Below are 19,983 nucleotides of genomic sequence, written 5' to 3'. Positions count from 1 at the left end.
ACTTGGGCCCAAGTGTTATAGGTCAACGTGTGGTAAACTAGTTAGACCGATGCTTTTGAGAACAGTCACAATACGAACCGAAACATAAATGCCTGTGCTATAGTCAGTTTCGCGCGATATTGCTGGCGTGGAAGTAAACTTTAATCCTTCTGCCTTTCGTAGATGTTATAAATATATTATCTTTTGTAATAACTAACAGTTTCAAAATTATATTTCATAAATAAACACTTCAAGCAAGTAAATTTTAATCCTTAATGGAAATAAACTTTCAGCCTTCTGACTTTTGCAGATATTATAAATATATTATACTTTTAACATATAATTTTAATAACATTATATAATAAATATTATATAACTTATATAATGTAGAATTACTAACTCTTGTGGTGAACTGATAGGAACTAATATTCAATTACGACCGTGAAATTACGATGTTAATGTTTACGAGCCCGGCTCGTGATGTTTATGTTTGGCCCAGCTTTTTCTTTTCACGAGCTTGGCTCGAGATGTTTATATTTGGCCGGGCTTTCTGTTCAAGAGCCTAGTCGTGATGTTTATGTTTGGGACAAAACCCTCATCATGAGTCAAACTGGTTAAAGCACGGGAAGGGGTTAAATGGATTCATGTTTTGGCAATTTTAAACTTAGAAATTCAGATTTGCAAGGATTACGAAATCTGTATCTTTTCTCCTGCCGTTCCAGTAGTTAAATTTAGTAAAAATTTATACTCAGTATAGAAAGTAAAACACCAAACGTTTGACTCCCATACTACAAAAATTGACCTAAATGTTTAATTTCAAAATTTGGGATTTCTGACATCTTTTTGGGTTTGTCCTAACAGTTCGCTTCGAAAAGTAAATTAAAACAATTCGTTGCTCATTTTTTTCTTGTTGATATCATTCAATGGTATCACAAAAATGTTACGAGTTGCACTTGCGCTAATACTGAGGTCTGCTACAGTTTTCTAGAACTTTTATTCTGTAAAACTATGTGACTAAATATCTTTTCAGGGAAAACAATACGCTCAACAAAATGCTTTAATACAAACTGCATAGAAATGCACATTATTTAATCTATTAACATCAGAAAACATTTTCTATATTGATACTTCATATTTTGTTTCAAAACAAATTTAAATATTTTACTCTTGATTTTGTATGTGAGCCCTTAACACAATCTCTAACTTTAAAACTGAATCTAATGAATAATTGTTTTTGTACTGGGGGCAAATATTACGTTAGAATAAGTACAAACTTTCACTAAATATAACTACAAACATTCAACTACCTTAAAGCACATTAAATTTTGTAATTTCACGAAACTTGGATTTTAAATTTTAAAGTACCATAACGTCATTGTTTACGTCATTACAAATACTTTTGTAACTGAACTTATATGTCTCTGACGAATGGTTTCGAAACTGGTAACAGTATAAGTGATAACAGCATAAGTGACTATAATAGGCAGGTGAATATTTTAAAGCTTTGTAGCAGTTTTATTAATAATGTTTAAAATGCATTTCAGTGTCACGTAATTACTTTTTAAATAATGTTCAGATATTTTTAAATGATATTGAAAAAAATGTTCAAATTTTAAATAAAATTTTAAACAAATATAATAATGTTAAAAACCTTTTAAATATTTTTAAGCATTGTTAAAATGTTAAAAAATAATGTTCAAAAATTAAATAATGTTCATAAAATGCTGAAATAATGTTCATAAACAATTTTAAAAAAATTTCAAACCGAATTTAAAAAATGTTCAAAAACTTATAACTACCTATTAAATAACATTCAAAAATTCAAATGTTAAAAATTTAAATTCCTTGCAGAACGATAAAGGTCGAAGGCTTTTTAGATAAGGTTCACCAGTTACTCATTTGGCTGTGGAAACTGCTACTGATGTTAGATTTATACAACAGTTAGTTTGCGCGGCAATCATAACTAGTTTAAGCAAAGTAAGGTTACACAAGGGAAAAAAAAACTCAATTAAACAAAAGGATCAATCAGCCAACATTAAAATTATTTCTCAGTAGCTATTGATGCAGTTATTGTTTCACATTTATATCTCTGATTTAATTAATTATTAATCGTCAATTAAATCAAATTAGCGTAATTATGAGGTATCTTTTCATGATCTCTTATTCATCGACACATTTTTAAACAGCATGCCGTATTATTATTCTTATGTAGGCACTTGATATGATGCAGATAATATATTCTTAGTTAACCGAATATCTGAATAGAAATAAATTAATGTATCATTTTTTATAGAATCACATATATTTCTTTTTGAAATGTTCTCTGTTAAATTTAAATTTATTTTACATTTATTCAACATATCTAATTTACTTATTATTTAGTTTTATTGCCTATCTTGCTCTTAACTTGCAAAGTAATAGGCGCATAAAATAACTACACCTTTAGGATTTATTATAATTTAAAAGAAACGACAATAGAAAAGGAATTTTCTTCAGTTTTCAGTCTTTTTAAAACTTTTTTGTAACTATGCGCATTTGTAGCTTTAAAAATGCTCCATTTATCGAAAAGCATATTATTCTGAAAATTTCAATGTGTCCTAAATTCGGTCTACATTTATTTATTTATTACGAAACATGCTATTTGTTTTGAAGACAATTTAATTTTTTAAGGGGGCTCATACACCTTAAACCCCTCATGATCTTCGAATATGTGACTGTTCCAAGAATTGGGATATTTTATTTATTTTAAAAGAAATTACTTCCTAACTTTTACAGCTGACTACATAATATAGCTGCTTTGGAAACTAGTAACCAGAAAGTTTGTGTTGCCACAAATATGTTTGTAATTTAATCCTCTTTGTGACAAAATATTTCGCCATGTTTCCACCTTGCGCGCATGATATTTTAAAAATGGCTAATGGTACATACTTGAAATTCGATGGAATTCTTTATATGGGCCCTATTTTCTAACTGAACCAAAAATCTGATAAATAATTTAATATTAAAAAATTTTATGGAAGAAAACATTAAAAGTTTTTTTAATAAAATACATTTTATAAACTCAACTCAAAATAAAATAAACATTTAACATGAAATTTTTAGAATTTTAGGTTCACAGTAGTTTTCAAATGTTATAAAAGCTATATATTAAATATGGAATTAAATTATGCAACAGGATATTTTAAACTGTGCGCGCAAGGTGAAAATATGACGAAAAATGTAGTCACAAAGTGGACTAAATTATAAAAATATTTGTGGCAACACAAACTTTCTGATTACTGTTTCAGAAAGCAGCTATATTATGTAGTCAGCTGTAAAAAGGTGGAAGTAATTGCTTTTAAAATACATAAGTTATCCCAATTCTTGCAACAGACACCTATTCGAAGATCTTATGGGTTTTAAGGTGTATGATTCCCCTTAAGCTGAAGCCACTGCGTGAGTGTAAAATATTTTCTGTTTATTCTGCTCTACTGTTTAAATAAATAACAATATTTTGTTCTTTATTTAAAATGTTTCATTTAAGAAACTCAATTAAAGTCGTAAAAGCACAGAGGAATGATTCTTCTTTAACTTTTTAACTCAGTTCGTATTATACTATGATACAACAGTTTTTATTATTTACACTTGGAAATTATATTTTATTTAATATCGTTGAACATTTACTGAGTAATGTGATTAAATATCTATGTTTTTTTCCCAAATAAATTTACCTATTTCTAAACTTATTATGCATTCTAAAAATTGGCCTGCTTCAAAGCTACCAAATGTTACTATATTAAACGAAAAAAATACAGAAATAGTTTTCTAATAGTTTCTAAGGCTTTTACATAATTTTTAAAATGTTTTGAGACGTTTAACGCAGGTGTTTAAATAACTTCTAAATTATTTAATCTGATATTTTAGGTTTTTAATTTAAATCTATCTTTGCCTGCTATACTTATCTATAAACATTCTTAACTGTTATGTAAGGTTTAACACAATCAGCAAATATAAGTAATGAAAGAAAATAAATTCTGAAGATTTAACTATATGTTAATGAAAATAATTAAACTCTAAACACTAAGATGTGAAATGAATTTGCCTTCGTAATTTTTAAATACGCCATGCGCACCTGAATATTATCACACCCTACAAATATATCATATTTAAATTAATTTTCTGATTTACTGCATTAAACGACTGCCTTGCGTAATTCATATTATTTTAACCTTCTAATTAGGCTAATTTGTATCATTTAGGAGGTAAATGTTTTGCTGCTGTAGCACAAATTTGTTTTATCTATTTTTATCGCATTCAGAATATTACTTTGAGAATTACATTTATTTCAATTTTTATCTCAAAATACATTTAATATCATCTGCAAAATATTTAGCAAAGATATGATAAAAATAATGTAAGAGAGGAGGTAACAATTTAAGCGAAATTCTTAAAAGTAAACATACATTAGCTAACATAACTGAGAAACACATAATGCTTAAGAAAAATTTCAGTGAGTTTTGGCTTAAACTTAGAAGCGAAAACTGAAAGAATGTTCTAGAAATGATCAATAAGAACTCAAGAGATACTCAAGAATAAGTGAGAAAGTATTTTCTATTACTTATATTTTAGAAACAAGAATGTTTAAAAATGTTTTAAAGGCTATTTGATTAATATGTGTAATAAACTTTCGGAAGACATGCTGCAAGAATTATAAAAAATCATATCTGTTCCAGTAACTTTAAAAATTGAACTACTATTTCTATTAATAGGTAAAACTAAGGAGCATATATCTAAAAGTTGTTAGTTTCTATTGTCTTACGCCAGTTCTTGAAAACCGTGAGGTTACAGACCCTCACACTAGCTCCGACGATGTCTCGGCAAAGAGCCGGCAATCTATTTCACATTTTTCTCCACGAGGAACAAACCGGGAATCTTTCGATGACGAGTTTGGAAGCTTCTTGTATGGATTAATTATGTGGGTTTCTTTAAAATATAAATCTCGATCACAGTCATAATATGTATTAGTCATAATATGTCATAATATGTATTGTATTTCTTTTGTAACATGAAAAATCTAAAGAGAAGCTATGCCGGAAATGTAAGAAGACAGGGCAAGTTTCGCCAAGTAATCGAGATACCTATTTACGTTAATTTAACGTAAATGGGTATCTCAATTATTTGGCGAGATATCGCCAGACTGACAACAGTTTCAGCTAATTCAGAAGTCAAACAACAAAAATCAGCATTATATTTTCAAATTTTCACAATACTAGTTTCGATGGTTTTACCGAACCATCATCCTCAGCTGCAAAAGCGTAAAATGTTGTTTCGGTAAAACCATTGAAACTAGTCCTGTGAAAAATTTAAAATATAACGCTGATTTTTGTTGTTTGACTTCTGAATTAGTATTTGTTCGGCGTTTTATTGTGTCTTAACAGTTTCAGCTTTGGCAGGAAATCGCTAAAGGTCGCCAAACTTGGCGACATTTTGGTCGGGTCTCTGTATTATCGTAATGGGTATTGTAATTGAATAAATGTAATCGATCACTGTATTAGCTACAACAGTAATTCGGCCCTCATATTGCTTTCCAGTAATGTCTATAACTAGAAAGTAATAGAAACATCTCGGCGGTTGGGTGAAAACTATATATAAGGCCGGAGAGAGAGCATCTGCTCTCAGTTGCTCAGTTATTGTTGTTAAGAGTTGTTAGTTCAGCGTGAATTGAGACGTATCAAAGCCAGCTTTCTCTTTAGATGTGCTTTGCATCGCATTGTGTTCAACGTTCTTACTAGTTGTATAACAACTGATTGTATTATGTGATACTGTGAGCACCTGTGCGCACAGTACAGATCACTCCAGAACTCTGAAGTGTTTCTTTCGATAAAAATAAATTTCATTAACCTATGATCGGACCTGTGTGCATTCAATCTATTACGAACCCTTATGCACGTAGCAATATTTTTCATACCACTTCCCTTAATCCCATTTGAAGTGATTCAAACGAATTCGTGTAATAAATAGGAGGAATCTGTTCTACAGTATTTACTTCGCGTATGCTATCAACCATATGTTGAACAATTTGTTCCGCAAACAGAATTTAGTAATAAAACTCTGAAGTCTTTATTTTTTCTCTCTATGCGGTTTCCGGTTCTAAAGAAATCGACAGCTCATCTTCATACTGCACAAAATCATGGTGATTCTCTTCCAACTACATTAAATCTGGGTGAATCACCCGACAGCGTAGAATCAGGATGATTCTCTTCAGACGTCATTGAATCTGGATGATTCTCTTCAGACGTCATTGAATCAGGATGATTCTCTTCAGACGTCATTAAATCTGGATGATTCTCTTCAGACGTCATTAAATCTGGATGATTCTCTTCAGACGTCATTGAATGTGGATAGTTCATTTAACTGCGTAGAATCAGGACGCTTCTTGAAAAGTTCACTATATGGAATATCTCCCGTGGTTCGAAGCAACTTTTGAATTCTTAAACGTTGGTTGTTCTTTAACCGGATAAATCATTCGGGTCCCACGTTGGGCTGCCAGTTTACAACCAGGAGAGCCGTACATCTAAGCGTTGTTACTTCTACTGTTTTATATCAGTTGTTGCCATTTACGTTTCTTGTTTAGCATTTACCGTTTCCTATTTATTTCCTACGCTTTGGCATTTCCGAATCTGCAACCTGCGTCTGCGAAGCAGAAGGTTCCCCAGACCACGACGTCTATCAATGTCCTCTCACCAACGCCACTCACCTACGTCAGTTCTTCAGTAGTGTGGACACTCACTGGCGCTTTATTATACACAATCGTGTGACGGCGGAAAAGCTATGTCACGACTGCAGCCCTGGGACAGGATATCTGTCATGTCATATAAGACCTTCTCTTGCCACCCGCTGCTCTCAAATTTGTAGCCATTGTACAGCTGCCTAGTCCGAGTAAGGTCATGTTTCCCACCTATATGTTTTATTTCTTCAACATGCACTGGATTGTGGAGGACGAGTGGCATGTACCTGCTTACCTCTGGTAGACACCTGGTGCCCCCGTTCTTCGTCATCTGCCATTTATCATTTTAAAAGGTATATCTTGCTGTCACTACACGCTTGAAAAGCGTGGGGTTACAGGGCGAAGAAAACAACGTTATATATCTAAACAACGTTGAAACGTTATATAGATGATTTAGATTCTTCAACCGAAGATGAATGATGTGTGTTTGATGAGCAGTTTTCATGATACTTCCATGGTCAGCCTCAAAAATAAAAAAATGGAGATATAGTCAAGCCGAAGATTGTTTCGAATTACAGTCTAACTATGGGTGGTATAGATCGCTGTGATTAGGAAATATCATTTCATCCAACAATCCGAAAACGTCAGAAAAAATATTATAAAAATATATTTTTACATTTACTAGACAAGGTACTCTGGAACTCATATTTGCTCTATAAAAATGTAGTTGGAAAACGTATTACATTTTTAGAATTTCAAATCCAAGTTGAAGAAGAGCTTTTACATAAATATGATGATGCAGCTTCTGGACAAAAGAATGTTGGCAGACCACCTACAATAGATAACCCTGCCCGTCTTACTGAACGACATTTTATATCCCATATTCCTCCTACTCCTGCGAAACGTGAGCCTAGACAGTGCAAAGTGTGTTGTTCGAAAAAGGATAAAAATGGGGAAAAGATAAGGAAGGAATCACGATTCTGGTGTAGTGATTGTGGAGTTGGTTTGTGCTTGGAAAAGTGTTTCCATTTGTACCACACATGACTGAATTACTGAACTACTAATAGGTATTCACTTATATTTATTTATTTTTTAGAAAATAATTAATTTTCTTCATTTTTAGAAAATAGTGCTCCACTATTTTCTAAAACTAGAAGCGAACTTTACAACTGCCATGTTGAGTGGCAGCCGCCTCAAGCAAATACGCAGTAGCTACAAAACTTTAAAAAGTTTACCCATGTACTTCAAAATATCAATTTTTAACTACTTAAGAATGTTTTATTTTGTACATTTGATTTTTGCAATAAAAAAATGTAACAATTTGTGTACCCAAATCATCAAAATAACTTGACAGTTAAAGGGTTAACACTAAACAAAACGTTTTCTCATCAGAATTGCTTAACATATCTGCTCAACGACTTGTATTGAAAACGGAAATCATTTGGTAAATTCTTGAGCCATTTAACCTTAAAACCCATAAGATGTTAGAATAGGTGACTGTTGCAAGAATTGGGATAACATATTTATTTTAAAAGGAATTATACCAACGTTTTACAGATGACTACATAATATAGCTGCTTTCTAAAATAGTAATCAGAAAGTTTGTGTTGCCACAAATATTTTTATAATTTAATCCGCTTTGTGACAAAAATTTTCTTCATGTTTCCAACTTGCGCGCACAGTTTAAAACATTCTGTTTCATAATTTAATTCCATATTTAATGTATAGATGTATAGCTTTTATAACATTTGAAAACTACTGTGAACCTAAAATTCTAAAAATTTCATGTTAAATTTTTATTTTATTTTGAGTTGAGTTCATAAAATGTATTTTATTAAAAAAATTTGTAATGTTTTCGTCCATAAAATTTTTCAATAGTAAAATATTTATCAGATTGTTGGTTCAGTTAGAAAAAAGTGCCCATATAAAGAATTCCATCCAATTTCAATTGTGTACCATTAGCCATTTTTAAAATATCATCCGCGCAAGGTGGAAATATGGCGAAATATTTTGTCACAAAGAGGATTAAATTACAAAAATATTTGTGGCAACACAAACTTTCTGGTTACTAGTTTCCAAAGCAGATATATCATGAAGTCAGCTGTAAAAAGTTGGAAGTAATTGCTTTTAAAATAAATAAAATATCCCAGTTCTTGCAATAGTCACATATTCGAAGATCATGAGGGGTTTAAGGTGTATGATTCCCCTTAAATGTTAATAGTATTATGAATAAATAATGTTTAGAGTAATATCTGAAAAATATTTATAGTTTGAGAAATTATTAGGAAGGCAAAATCAAGAAGTCGAATTTTTTAAAGAAAATAAAGGATTTCCATAATTTGAAGATGCCGGGCACTACTCTGATCTGCCACGCTTCTAAAAATGTCAAAAATGGACAACAGCCAGAAGAAGGTCATAATATTACACATAAACAAAAATTTGCTGCAAGAACTATTTTGATACATGTTACCTTTGGTTGAAAAATCGAAGCTAGATATTGCGCGCACATATATTTAAAATTGCATGACTTAAACAATATGACCCCAGAAATTATTTTAGTGCCCTTAGAAAATGCTGTATTTAAAGATTTTCATAGCAACTCCATTATGTTTACTTTTATGTATGAAACTGTAAGTCTTGTAATACTCATTCTTCCTCGATAAAACAAACGTATCTGTACATTTAAAAATACTGTAAAGTGAAATTTGCCTGTAAATTTAAAAATATTGATATGATTTTTATTTGAATCCTACAATTTATTTGAATGTATGATTCAAATAAAATATCTGAAATACAAACTGAGGAAAAATTAATCATATAATCAATCTAAAATTCTTTATTAAACTCTACAGATTTAAGTAAATCTGCATGTAAACTTTTGAAGCAAATGAAATGTTCAACCGTATTTCTACATTTAAAACAACAGTTCTGCTAATTCTCGAACATTATTAGCTAGCTAAAAGGAAATTTCTGTTCCCCTTATATGTATAATTACTCGTATATTCAGTTCATTTTACGGAATGGTGGGATGGAAGTTAGCTTCTAGAAGGGATTCATTTAGAGACACAACCTAGAAACACGCCTGTTTTCCCATGGCAACCCAAGCTCGCCTCTTGACAGAAATGAACCTCTTAAATTAATTTTAAAATATGCGTTGTTGCTGGCTTCAAACATTCATTCCCTTAGTTACTAAGGAGTTCGCAAATATACCAAGTTATGCTAATAAAAATTCTTGATCTCAATCACTCTCTAAGCCCTGTTAATTGACACCAATTAAATACAAACTTACATAATACATTCAACACAGAAGCTGTTGTAGAATTCCCTCTGCCGAAGGCGTTCCTCACATGGCATGTGTAGGTTCCAGAATCATGCCTGGACAAGTTGAAAAGTGCTAACACGGCCGATAAAGGATGCCTCGTCTCTAGGCGTTGAGTTGTGTCCCGCTGTAAGCGGCTGTTGTCCTTGTACCAGACGATTTCAGTGACATCCGGCGGATTTGCGTCGAATACGCATGTAATATTTACTGTTGAAGACTCTTGCACAGTCACAGTACCGTCTGGCGTAACAAATACAGCAGGTGGGTCTAAACAAATAAAATGTCTGTATATATATACATGCATTTATAATACTGATACAGTATTCTAACAGTATGATGTCTAAATAAGTCTACAAAATAAAATTAAAACTTTTCTTAAAGTTTTCCTTTTCCACTTATTTATAAAGATTTATGTTTTTATGGAAAATTCCTGTAGCAAAAGATATTTATATTAAATATCATAACATGTGTGGGTGATCAAAAGATTTCCGTTCAATGGCACTGAAGTCATAGTATCCACAATTAGCTGAGATAATGAGTGCGATGAAGTCGATTTGTAAATCATTCGATGAAATCAGAATGATGTGTGGAACAAGTGGGACAAATAATGGTATCGCTGATGTTATAGACAGAATCAAAACAGATCCTAAAGAGGCTATTCCTAGATCTTAGTTGCAGAAATTCATAAAACAATGCAATGCTACCTTCTATCACAGTTCTGTGATAGATGTGAGAAAGTGTGTGAAAACCACTTGCAACTATGGTGGAAAGTCGAGACAGCCTGCATTCAAAGGGTCATCCATCCGTAAAATCTCGTGCGCACAAGAAAATCAAAAGTTGAAATGCACTTAAGGGGACTTGTACACCTTAAAACCCATAAGATTTTCGAATATGTGACTGTTGCAAGAATTGGGATAACTTATTTATTTTAAAACCAATTACTTTCAACTTTTTACAGCTGACTAAATAATGTAGCTGCATTTTGAAATAGTAATCAGAAAGTTTGTGTTGCTACAAATAGTTTTATAATTTAATCCGCTGTGTGTCAAAATTTTTCGTCATGTTTCCACCTTGCGCGCAATGTTTAAAACATTCTGTTGCATAATTGAATTCCATATTTAATATATAGCTTTTATATTATTCGAAAATTACAGTAAATAAAAACTTCTAAGAATTTCATGTTAAATTTTTATTTTATTTGGAGTTGAGTTTATAAAATGCATTTTAATAACAAAATCTGTCATGTTTTCGTTCATAAAACTTTTTAATATTAAAATATTCGTCAGATTTTTGGTTCAGTTAAAAACTAGTGCCCATATAAAGAATTATATCAGATTTCAAGTATGTACTATTAGCCATTTTTAAAACATCATGCGCGCAAGGTGGAAACATGGCGATACATTTTGTCACAAAGCGGATTAAATTACAAAAATATTTGTGGCAACACAAACGTTCCAGTTACTAGTTCCCAAAACAGCCGGATTATATAGTCAGCTGTAAAACGTTGGAAGTAATTGCTTGTAAAATAAATAAAATATCCAAATTCTTGCAACAGTCACATATTCTAAGATCATAAGGGATTTAAGGTGTATGAGTCCCCTTAATAGCAAATTTTTGTATAACTTCGCAGTTTCTAATATTTTTATGTTCTTTTTTTCATCATCGGTCTGAAAGAAAAGTCATTAACCTTTTGAGGCCGGGGCTTTGGTAGCAATAAAAGCTACCAAAGGACGGGGAATCTTGAACCGAATGCTTTCTCCCCTTTTAAGAAATCACCTCCTATTTGCAACAAAGATTCTTGTGTGTAGTTTAATGGATTCTCAGAGGGGTGCATCTATGTCGCAAAAGAAAGACCTTTGAAAGAGGTAAGTGGTTAAAACCCCACGGAGGTCAAATTTGACATTTCACCCCACTTTTCAGCCTGGAAAACGGGGGAAAAAGACATGGCCACTAAAGTGGACAACCCCGTCTTTTCAAAGAGAGGACTCTATGGCCACTATAATGGCCATCCCGTCTTCAAAAGGTTAAAAGAGCAATCTCGATCCATACTGATGATGGAGTAAAATTTATTTTGTAAGACTTCCTTTATGCAGCAGAAAACATACTTGTATCAGCCAATCATCTTAAAAATTGGTCCTTAACCAAATAATACTTTTAGTAAAACAATTACTTTACATTTACAGTACTCAACTCGGAGACAGCTTGATCGATCGTACTGCCTTGAACAGAATCGTTTTGACCACCCTTTATATAAAAAGTCAAAATTTTATGAGCATATTACTGATTAAAAACACACAAAAGAAAAACCATTTCTAACTGAACCAGAAATGTCTGAATATGATTACTGTAGAATTAATGGTATGAGAAAGTTATTAGGATTTTTAACAAAAACGTGATTTAGAAGTCAGAAGTCAGCTAGATCGTATACCATATTAACCGCTTTTAGATGGTTACATTTGTTTTACTCACATTTGATACAGCTTTGTTTTATGTAACTATTGTTATTGTAGTTAGATTTTGAACTAAATCCAAACACTTGAAAATACCGATTTATAGCGTAGCGAAATGGGATTAAAAATTTAATTTATTCCACTTTTTAAATAACCATGGAAAACAATATATCACTCAAATAAATGAAACGAATTTAGCTGAATACTAAACTGAAATAAGAGTTTAAGGGGGCTCATACACCTTAAATCCCTCATGAGCTTCGAATTATGTGACTGTTGCAAGAATTGAGGTAACTTATTTATTTTAAAAGCAATTACTTCCACCTTTTTATGGCTCACTACATAATATAGCTGCTTTGGAAACTAGTAACCAGAAAGTTTGTGTTGCCACAAATATTTTTGTAATTTAATCCGCTTTGTGACAAAATGTTTCGTCATTTTTCCACCTTGCGCGCATGATATTTTAAAAATGGCTAATGGTACATACTTAAAATTTGATGGAATTCTTTATACGGGCCTTATTTTCTAACTGAACCAAAAATCTGATGAATATTTTAATATTAAAAAATTTTATGCACGGAAACATTTTAGATTTTTATTAATAAAATACATTTTATAAACTCAACTCCAAATAAAATAAATATTTAACATGAAATTCTCAGTTTTTTGGTTTACAGTAGTTTCTAAATGTTATAAAAGCTATATATAAACTATGGAATTAAATTATGCAACTGAATGTTTTAAACAACGCGCGCAAGGTGGAAACATGACGAAAGTTTTTGTCACAAAGCGGATTAAATTATAAAATTATCTGTGGCAATACAAACTTTCTGATTACGATTTCAGAAAGCAGCTATATTATGTAGTCAGCCATAAAAGGTTGGAAGTAATTGCTTTAAAAATAAATAAGTTATCCCAATTCTTGGAGAAGTCACATATTCGAAGATTTTATGGGTTTTAAGGTGTATGAGTCCCGTAAAATGTACGCATTATGATAAATAAAATACGAATTCAAATTGTCCCATTCCAAAAGGCTTGCATTAGTTGCCATGGTTGACTAGTAGCTGTCAAAACATAATTTAAACGTCATTTTTCAGTGAATATTCTCAAACCTCTCATTATATGGCAGAGTTGTGCACATGACATAATGAGATTAAAGCATATTTGAAAAATATTAATGTATTGTAATGATATATAATGCTATGTTTATTTTTGAGGAAGATTTATTAATTCACGAAGCAGAGTGTCAAGGCAAATGATGATATGGAACTGTGTCGACACACAAGCAAGTAGAGATCACGCAATGGTTTAATTTATTTTATATATTCAGTTATTCTGTGAGGGGATTTATGTCCCTAGTAATTTACAGATGAAAATTTCTTTTGGCCATTTGCGGGTATTATTTTTGTTTCTGCATAAGCATTTTTGAATTGGTAAAAGCGGAGAAATTGATTCGATTTATTAACTCAGTTGTCGCAATACAAATTCCACAAATAACCATTAATAATTGAAGGCATTACTTTTGTTTCTGTGCAGAATGTTTGAAGTAATTGTTAAAAGAATTTAACTTATAAGGTATTTCTCCCACTTTCCTAGCGTGCCTTCGTGGTGTAGTGGTTCTGCACGCTGGGCTGGTATTCCAGAGGTCTGTGGATCAATTCCCGGCGAAGGCAGTTGCTAATTTTTCAACTTGCCTGCTTCCAAAAAATACCTAATGTCTCTACAAGTGGCGCCCGAACTAAAAGGGTGTTGGATAAGGTTTCTCCACACCCAGGATTTGGCGATTGGGTCCCCTAAAAACCCCAGTCACCCTTTAAAAAATGGGGGAGTATATAGGGTATTTCTCCCACTTTCCTAGCGTGCCTTCGTGTTTAGTGGTTCCGTGCCTTAGCGGTCCGTGCCTTCGTGTTCCGTGCCTTAGTGGTTCTGTACGCTGAGCCGGTATTCCAGAGGTACGTGGTTCGATTCCCAGCGAAAGCGGTATCTAATTTTGTATCTTGATTGCTTTCAAAAAATACCTAATGTCCCTACAAGTGGCGCCCGAACTAAAAGGGTGTTGGATAAGGTTTCTCCACACCCAGGATTTGGCGATTGGGTCCCCTAAAAGCCCCATGAACCCTTAAAAAAAGGGGGAGTATATAAGATATTTCTCCCACTTTCCTAGCGTGCCTTCGTGGTGTAGTGGTTATGTACGCTGGGCCGGTATTCCAGAGAACCGCGTTCGATTCCCGGCGAAGGCGGTTGCTAATTTTTCATCTTGCTTGCTTCCAAAAAATACCCAATGTCTCTGCAAACTGATTACTAACTCATTTGTTATAATATAAATTAATTTCACAATTTATAAAGAAAGTAACTAAACATTTATGAGACAAAATAAGTTTCGTGTGCATGCACGTTACAGGTCTGTAATTTAAATTTAGATTGCAAAGCAATTGAAGCAAATATGCAGAGTTTTGGCAATGCTCAAAAGTCACCGAAGCCGAATTATAATTCCATAGAAACAACTGAGAATAAAATAAATAGCAGGTTAAACGCTGTAGCGATAGCAGTCAAATACGTTTTATTAAAAGAACTATCTGTTAGGAGACTTAAACTTTAGGTAATTGTTTTGAGACTACGCCTTAAGAAAGCGTTGTTTGAATTAAGTTTTTTTGATGCCTATTAATCTCATAAGAGTATAATGAAAAGTTGACATAATTTGTTCTGATATCAGCAAAGGGAATTTCTAACGGCAATTTAGTCGATTTTATTTCAGTAACGCATAAAATTCTACTCTTTTTCATGCTTAATTTCCCTTAATATAAGAAAAAAAAATCTGATAGCTTATCTGGACACCACATGACTTCCTTGTATGGCCTATTAAATTATGCACTTTTTTTTTTTTTTTTCCCCTGAACTTTATTTAAACTTATTTCCTTGAATTTCATTAGAGATACATTTTTCGTTTAATTTTTCACTTCTCACTTCGTGGCAAGGTAAAAATACAAAAACCGCAAAACTCCTTTATTAAAAATTTAAAAGTATAAAAAAAGGTGAAACATCAGATGCAGTTAAAACAATCAAAAAACAATTGTTACAATTAAAATTAGAATTTCTAACCAAAAACAAGCAAGTTGGCTAGCGGGCAGAAAGATGGATTTTCGATGCACAAAACTAAAAGTTTACTTTTGTTCCCACTCGGCAAAAAGACACTGAAGCTGCAGAAACTAACTTAATTCACTACTCTGCTAAATTTCAAATGTAAACACATATGGCTGCTCCGTTAGGCATAGATGCAGCAACTAAACAACATTTAAACAGTTGATAATTCTACAACTATTGCATGCAGATTAACTAAAGACACAAAATTCTTAACCGGAACATAAGACTAACATTATGCAATCATTTTTAAAGCAAAAAATGCACTAACATATAAGAATAACAAAAAGTGAGCTCACCGAGTAGAGCAACAGAATGGGTATATACATATACACACATATATATATATGTGTGTGTGTGATGTACTAGCTTTTGTCGTAGCTTAAATTATCAGACGTCAAGTTTAAAAAACAGGACCCATTTATTATTTTTCAGGAGAAATAGCAGTTACAAAATCAGATATCCGGAGTAAATAAAAAGAATCACTAATAACTTTTTGTATGAAGTTTACTGCATCGTTACATTAAAGAAAAAGCCCCCGATATTCCTTTGCGAGTCCTTTTATAGCCTCTGGAAATGCGGAGCTTCCAAGAATGACATCAGTCTCGTCAGCCAATCCAGTTCGCTTTAAATATTTCCAGAACATTCTATAACTGTACGTGTAGAAAAGGTGGGAAAAACAACTTGACTACGAGGCTGTGGATTTAATTCCACGTACTTTCAAATAAGAGAACGTCGCCATTAAAAATGGAAAGAACATACAGTTAGAATTTTAAGTGTATTTTTGACTATAGAATTTTATTATTACACACATATATATATATAAGTTTGGTGTGGCAGATTGCAACCAAAAAGGGCTGTGCACAACTACATGTTATAGCAGTCCAATATACAAAATTTCAACGTTCTGAGGCTACTCGGTTTTGAATTATGCAAGATAGATACATACATACTTACTTTCGTACGTACAGCCGTCACGAAACATATCTGTTCTCAATCCATTTTACAATTTTTTGGGGGAAAAGTGTTTTTTGTTTCTGTCCTTAGGTAGAGATGTCACACAAAAACATCCTTAAATTGCATTCGATATCGGTCAAAATGGATATTTTCTTTGAAATATGATACCCGAACCTTTTCACGATTACGATACTTCATTTGCTTCGTACAAGGAAGTAAAAACGACTTTCGTTGACAAATGAATAGGATTTCACCCAGCTCAATGAGAAAGAAAACAGTAGTTGTTGCTACGAAAATGCACGAATACAATGCGAAAATAAAAGTAAAATAATATTCGCGTTTTTTTTTTTTTTTTTTTTTTTTTTTATACAAAGTATAAATTCTTCTCCCAAGCAAATTGACTCATTTCTTTATCTGAAACATACTTCTATTATTCCTTTATATCATTATATTTACGTTCATAGTCTTCTGCCTTAGCATAAAACTTTATTCATTAATGAATAATGCAAAGTTCAAAATTAAAGGCCGGCGGTCTTCTGCTGTGCATTCCAATTACAGTGCTTTTCTCTTGAGGAATTAAAACCTAATAACGCACAAAACTTTACGGCAATGAATTCATGAATTCATCTCATTACCCCATCTTAGTTCAATGTTTAAGTGCAAATATTCAATCTCAAATTAAAGTAAAGGAGTAGGTGCTGCTGACGCAAGTGATCTCACATTTCCAATTTAATCCCAAAAGCGAATTATTCAAAATTTGATATCAAAGTAAACACAAAATAACATCCGAAACAATCCTTCTGTTCTATATAATAAACCCTCTCCAGATTACGTTTTCTATTTCCTCAGAGATTAATCATTTTTCTCGTTTCTAAGAATGAAAACAGAATGGAAAATTATTCTTCATGATCTTAAAATATGCATGGTTGGAGTTTCAAAGAAACATTATTAAAACAGCATGATTAGCTGAGGTACAGAAAGAAAATTATTTTTGTCTATTCTCTTTAAAATTTTCCTATTATTCTACAGAGAATAATCAAGTCGGCTTTAATTAGTGTGTTGATTTTGCCAGGAAAAAAAAAATACGACTCGAAATAAAAATTGTCATAACAAGGAAAGAAACAACAAATAATCTTTTGTTCCCGCAATGATGTACTCAGATTTCATTTTATTTCTTTATTATAGTTCTGTCCGATGAATTTGGAGCTTTCAAATAATATCACTTTACACGATTGTTGCTGTTTTATTTGCCTTTAATAAAGGCTGTTGATTGACGATAATATTTCTGCTGAACTGATCGAAAACAATTCATTTTAAATGTGTACTGAGCTGCACAATATTATGATATTTTAATTATTATTCAAATCGTAGACTATCAAAATTACGATTGCGTTTCCCTTCCGCAGATATTATTTTACAAAATAACTCCTTACTAAATCGCTTAAGAATAGTCTTCGTTTTGATTTAGCAATTTCTAAATTAAGAAATTTTGTCTTTTTCCTAGTTTCTAAGGGGTAATTGAAAATTGTTGCACTTTTTTAATTACCGATTTGAATTTTCTGCATTGTTTTAAAGTCGGTTTCGTATCATCACAGTGTGTTTTATATCAAACTAACATTTTGACAAAGTAAAGTTAGGATTATGAAATGGAGAAATGTTTCATTCATTTAATAAGAATTTATACTTTTAATGTAAAGGTACTGGTAGCTACTCGGGCCGGAATATAATAGTGTGTGTGTGTGTATTTAATTATGGCAAAGCACTCTAGGGCTATCTGCCTAAGGGGAGGGATGCCTTCGTGGAGGACTTTCTAAGGGAAACTGGCTCGTATACACGTTACACATGGGGAAAACCACGAAAACACCCATGCAGCCAGCCCGTTCGCGGGATTCGAACCTCGGACCGAACTACCAGTGTTCAGCGACTTTACCGCTCGGCCGCTGGTGGGCCCCGGAATATAATAGAAGACGGATATAAACTTAGGAGACATTTTTTTAACTCTTTTGAGACGGCGCGTTCTTTAAGATGTTCGTTCGGGACAGATAGGAATCGAAAGAGTCCCCCCACACGCCATTTGGATTTTTCACCCGACATGAGTTTGCTTCCGCTAAGCCTAACTTAAGAAAAAAAAATTGTCTATGAATTTTAAACATCTATGTATTTAAACTATTCTAAACTGTATTATGTCATATGTACATTTATTTTTAACTGGCATAATATTTTCAACCCAATTTACTACAAACATATTAGTCCAATGTCATCATTACTGTAATCTACTGTATTTTTATCATACTGTAATGCATTTTTATCATTTTTATCATACTGTATTGTACTTTTATCATCCCATACTCTCTCTATAATTATATGTTTGACTTCTCTTCAGGAGTTTATCCTCGTGCTGTATCGTGTATTAAGTATAATTATGTATCACTTGTTAGAAGTCTTACGCAATAGCATATATCACTTCTTATTTACATCGTATTATGTTAAATCTATCGTAATCTGTCATTTACACAAATGCAACAAATCTTTATTGCCAAGGTATACTACAACTGTTTAAACTGTATCATGTTATATGCACATCTATTTTTAACTGACATAATATTTTCAATGTAATTTACTGCAAACATATTAGTCCATACCTATGTATTCATCATTACTGTAATCTGCTATGAACTACTGTATTTTTATCATCCTCTACTTCATTTTTATCATACTGTACCGTGTTTTTATCATATTATAATCTCTCTATAATTATATGTTTGATAACATGCATTAACATGATGGGAGAAAGCGTTAGGTAGAAAACAGACTCAGGTTTCCGGGCGACCTGCCGATGTCTGAATGCTCGGGCGTTTCGGGCGACTTCGTTATGAAAGAGTTTGTAACATTCTCACTAGTGTATTTCTCAGTTACTGTAGTAAGTGACGAATATTAAGAACTAGTCAGAGAATAATAGCTTAAGGGGGCTCATACACCTTAGACCCCCTTAACAACCTTCGAATATGTGACTGTTGCAAGAATTGGGATATTTTATTTACTTTAAAATCAATTACTTCCAACTTTTTACAGCTGACTACATAATATAGCTGCTTTCTGAAATAGTCATCAGAAAAATTGTGCTGCCACAAATATTTTTGTAATTTAACCCGCTTCGTGACAAAATATTTCGTCGTGTTTCCACGTTGCGCGCAGGATATTTAAAAAATGGCTGGTGGTACCTATTTGAAATTTGATGGAATTCTTTATATGAGCACTATCTTCTAACTGAACCAAAAACCTGATAAATATTTTAATATTACGAAACTTTATGCACGAAAACGTTACAGATTTTTTTTAATAAAATACATTTTATAAACTCAACTCCAAATAAAATAAAAATTAAACATGTAATTCTTAGAATTTTTGGTCCACAGTTGTTTCCAAATGTTATA

The 19,983-nt window shown here is 32.2% G+C and overlaps 1 protein-coding gene across 2 annotated transcripts in view; it reads right to left on the bottom strand.

The window, feature by feature from the left end:
- LOC118182638 (hemicentin-2-like) overlaps positions 1-19,983 on the bottom strand; it is a 941,057-nt gene that overhangs the window by 263,807 nt on the left and 657,267 nt on the right. For both annotated transcript variants that reach the window (XM_085816506.1, XM_085816507.1), the window contains exon 5: positions 9,975-10,271. In XM_085816506.1, coding sequence (XP_085672632.1) covers positions 9,975-10,271 — 297 coding nt within the window. The remainder of the gene's footprint in view (positions 1-9,974; positions 10,272-19,983) is intronic.

This window comes from Stegodyphus dumicola, chromosome 5 (genome assembly GCF_044657685.1).
Source record: "Stegodyphus dumicola isolate Sdum_Otavi_A_Nest chromosome 5, ASM4465768v1".
NCBI lineage: Eukaryota > Metazoa > Arthropoda > Arachnida > Araneae > Eresidae > Stegodyphus > Stegodyphus dumicola.
Note: the sequence above shows the minus strand (reverse complement) of the source record. Positions and strands in the feature narration are given on the sequence as shown.